The 3,999-nt window shown below is 52.5% G+C and overlaps 1 protein-coding gene across 1 annotated transcript in view; it reads left to right on the top strand.

Annotated features, from left to right (window-relative positions):
- CUX1 (cut-like homeobox 1) overlaps positions 1–3,999 on the top strand; it is a 351,136-nt gene that overhangs the window by 262,238 nt on the left and 84,899 nt on the right. The window contains exon 11 of the mRNA XM_010854333.1: positions 1,367–1,555. Within this exon, the coding sequence (XP_010852635.1) occupies positions 1,367–1,555 (189 nt within the window). The remainder of the gene's footprint in view (positions 1–1,366; positions 1,556–3,999) is intronic.

Here is a 3,999-nt window from a genome sequence, read left to right as displayed (position 1 = left end):
GTGGGAGGGCGTGGCCGTCCCTGCTGACTGGTGCTGAAGCTGCCACAGTTTCCTGCCCCAGTTTAGGTCAGGCCATGGCGTGCAGCAGTGCATTTCCAGGGGCCGGGGTGATGGCGGGGATGGTGGCATTCTAGACCACAGTCTGAGCCACCCCTGGGTCTCTGCTGTCACGGGGACCAAGCCATCCTGCCCGCCCCATCCCGTCCCATCCTGCCCACCCCATCCCGCCGCATCAATCATGCCCAGAAGTTCTCCGCCCCACAGACAAGCTCCCAGAATTATGCAGGAGCTACAGTTACTTTTAAACCTGACAAAAGTACTGCTCTCCTGCTTGAGAAATGGAGTTATGGATTTGACTTTTAGAAAAGATCTTTTCCCTGTTTTGCATATTTTCTAAAATGGGTTAATTTGAGGAGTGGGGAGTAAGGTTTTTAAAACAGCAATTATCGAAAGAATTCGTAAGCAAAAGAACCCCAAATAATGCATCTTCCACATCTTTTAGCTTTTTTTTTAAATGCCAACTCTGAGAATCAACTTGTCAAATGATATCTCAGCTTCTAGATAATATAGTAATTAACCAAAAGGATATTGAATCTCATCCTGGTAGAAAAATCCGAATGCTGTGGAACATTCCAGAAGCTGTCCTCAGGACCTTCCCCTCTGGCGTCCCCAGCCACCATCAGCAGGGCCGTTTCCATCACCTCCTTCAGGTCTTGGCTCAAAAGTCACCATCTCAGTGAGGTTTCTCCTGACGTATTAACCCCAAATGCCCCGTCCCTGCTTCAGTTTTTTCATGGCATTTATCACCATCCGACACACTCCATGCTGCTAATAAGCGTATTTACGGCGTGTTGATAGCTCAGTTGGTAAAGAATCTGCCTGCAGTGCAGGAGATCCCGGTTTGATTCCTGGGTCGGGAAGATCCGCTGGTGAAGGGAAAGGCTACCCACTCCGGTATTCTGGCCTGGAGAATTCCATGGACTGTATAGCCCATGGGGTCGCAAAGAGTCGGACACAGCTGATTGACTTTCGCCTTCAGGCCCACTCTGCCCTGCCCCATGGGGACAGGACTTCTGTCCTTCTGTCCTCTGTCGTGTGCCTGGTACACGGTGGGTATTCAGTAAATGGTTGTTGAACAGACAAATCCAGGCAGCAGCTCCCAGGCAGGTGGGAGGGTGGCGGGAGCAGGGTGATGGGCAGGGTGGGTCCAAGCAGAGGCACAAGGTGCTGTTGTCTCATCCACGTCACCATCCACATCCTGCCCACTGCCTGCTTTTCAACCTCAGCCGGCCACCGGCACCACCGACCAACCCCACGCGCCCGTCCGAGGCCGGAGTGGTTTTGTCATCTCCTTTGTCCTCCGCAGGAGCAGGCCATAGAGGTGCTGACCCGCTCCAGCCTGGAAGCTGAGTTGGCCGCCAAGGAGCGGGAGATCGCCCAGCTGGTGGAGGATGTGCAGAGACTCCAGGCCAACCTCAGCAAGCTGCGCGAGAACTCAGCCAGTCAGATCTCCCAGCTCGAGCAGCAGCTGAGCGCCAAGAACAGCACCCTCAAGGTAAGGGCGCCAGAGGGCTGGGAGGGAACCGGGAGGCTGAGGAGGGCGGCACGCACATGTGCACACACCACCTCCCTCCGCACGTGGTCCCGGAGGACACAGGGCATCTGGTTCCCCACCAGCACCCTGAGCTCTTCAATAGACACTTCACAACACTGTGTAATGACCGTAGCAGGGTGCCTCACCTCAAAGCCATCTCGTTGTTGTCTGTAACGATGATGGTTAAAATTCCTTCTCCTTTATCTCAGTCAAGCTCCAGCCATCAGCCTGAGTCTCTCCCTCCAATGAGGACAGTAGAAGGAGGCATGAGGTTCCCCTGGACTCGCCTCCTTTCAGAAGCTCCATTAGGCTCTTGTTTGGAGGCTCCGTGTCCTGAGTGACAGCCGGGAAGGGAGCCTTGACCCCTGTGAGGTGGCCGGAAGCAGAGTCCTAAAGCCCAAGGCAGCGAGGCAAGACGGGCTTTGACCCGGGTGGCACGTCCCTGCCAGTCGGCCATCCCCTCATGTAGCTCATGGTAGAAACCCCCATCCTGGGGGCCCGCCCACCCACAGCGCTTCCTTGTCGTCCAAGGACTCAGAGGCTGTTGGTGCTGGGCCTGAGGCTGTGAGCTCACTGGCCTGGGCCAGAGTGCCGTCAGGGTGCGGCTGACATAGTAGTCCAGCTCTGCGGGCCTCCCCTGGCTCCTAGAGGAGGCTGCCGCAGGAGGACCCAGCCTTCCCTGTGCCCAAACGAAATGAACGCCAAGGGTTCACTGCCGTCAAGTCAGCACCAAGCCCTGGGGGCCCTGCTCCTGACCTGCAGGGCTGTTTTCTGACCCGCTGGCCTGTGCCAGAAGCCAGGGCCCAGAGCCCCCATGATCTGCCCTTGATCTCCCACCCGCAGTCCTCAGCCGTCTAGCCAAAAACTACATCCTCTTGGGGCATCTTATACATATGTGTCCCAAATTCAGAACCCAGAACCTTCTACATTGTATTTTTTTAATTATACTTATTTAAGGTATGTCCAAGCTGTTGAAGTTAGCATAATTTGGAGGTGGTCCTGGCACCCTAGACTCACACGTCAGAGCCAGCAAGGACTCCTCAGTGGGATCTTATTTGATGACGAAGAGACAGGACCGGTTAGGGCACAGGCACAAGCTCTGCCATCCACCTCCCCGTCCGCCTGCTAGGCTCCCCCATCTCCACTCAGCACCCATTCGTGACGGGCATGAATGGGTAAGCGACCGATGGCCAATTATAGTCCCTGTGCATGAAATAAAGTAGATCATAGTTAATTGTAAAAAAATTTCAGGAAAACTTTCTCTTATGTAAAATAATTCTAGAATGTGGTTAGGCCCCATTTTGATATTTTCTGAGTTTTTGTTTTTTGTTTTTTTTTCCTTCTCAACTCATGACCATGTTTCTGAGGCAGCACTTAGTCTCCAGCAAGTCTGTCCTCCTGGCAGCTCGCTGCCCTGACCTCGCTGGGGCACCAGGGCAGCCACGGTTCACCCTCACTAGACCCTTCTCTGCCTCTTTGGATTTCTCATCCACCGCCTGAGAAACTTCCCGGTGCCCAGGCCCCTCCAAGGACACGGTCTTGCCAGGATGGGGAGATGGTTGAGGCCAGGGAGCCTCAACCACGGCATTCAACTCGCTGGTGTTACGTGTTCTCTCATCAGCTTGCACAGCGAGTACCAGTGCCCACTTTTTATTTCCAGATTCAACGTCATTCTCTCGTGTTAACAGCCATTTCTGACCCCAGAAGAGGCACAGCTATCAGATAATTCTCCTTCCCCTCCTTTGTTAACAGCTAAAGGGTGCGACTCAAGTCCATGATGTGTTTGACTACATGAGAGGGAGGCTGTAGACCCTACCGTTTTATTACAGAGCAATTTCTTCTGAATCAGTTAAGGTTTTAATGTTTGCCTTCACCAAAAATGAAACGCAGTTTCACAAATTAATGTTCTTTACCCGTATCTTGGGGGAATTCTTTAATACTGTGCAGTTAATGAAACAATTCGGCAATACTTCTTCCAAAATTATTACTCCCCTATCTTCATCTGATCTAATAATCAAAACATATCCTCTAGTAACAAGACTTCTCTGATTTTAATTATCTTAACCCCTGGTCGCCAGGAGCAAAGCTCTCCCTGATATCAGACCCACTCGTGGAAGGCGCCTGCCTTCCCCAAACGAGCGCGTCTGCCTTGCTCACCCAGAGGAATAAGGTTAATTGAATGAGATACTTCCCTGGGCTTTTTTTCCTTTCCTAATGTGTGCAATTTATAGTCTCCAATCTAAACTAAGCAGCAAAACAATTATTAGGAAACTATTTTATGAATGAGACCTGTCAACCCGCCCCAATGCTTTAGCGACAGGGGTCTGGGGCCAGCCGTGGTGGCCACTGGAAGCAGCCAGGAGCCTCCCCTGACTTCCCGTTTCCTCCTCCCCCTCCTGCCACTA

Source organism: Bison bison, unplaced genomic scaffold (assembly GCF_000754665.1).
Source record: "Bison bison bison isolate TAMUID 2011002044 unplaced genomic scaffold, Bison_UMD1.0 scf7180017864340, whole genome shotgun sequence".
Lineage (NCBI taxonomy): Eukaryota > Metazoa > Chordata > Mammalia > Artiodactyla > Bovidae > Bison > Bison bison.
Note: the sequence above shows the minus strand (reverse complement) of the source record. Positions and strands in the feature narration are given on the sequence as shown.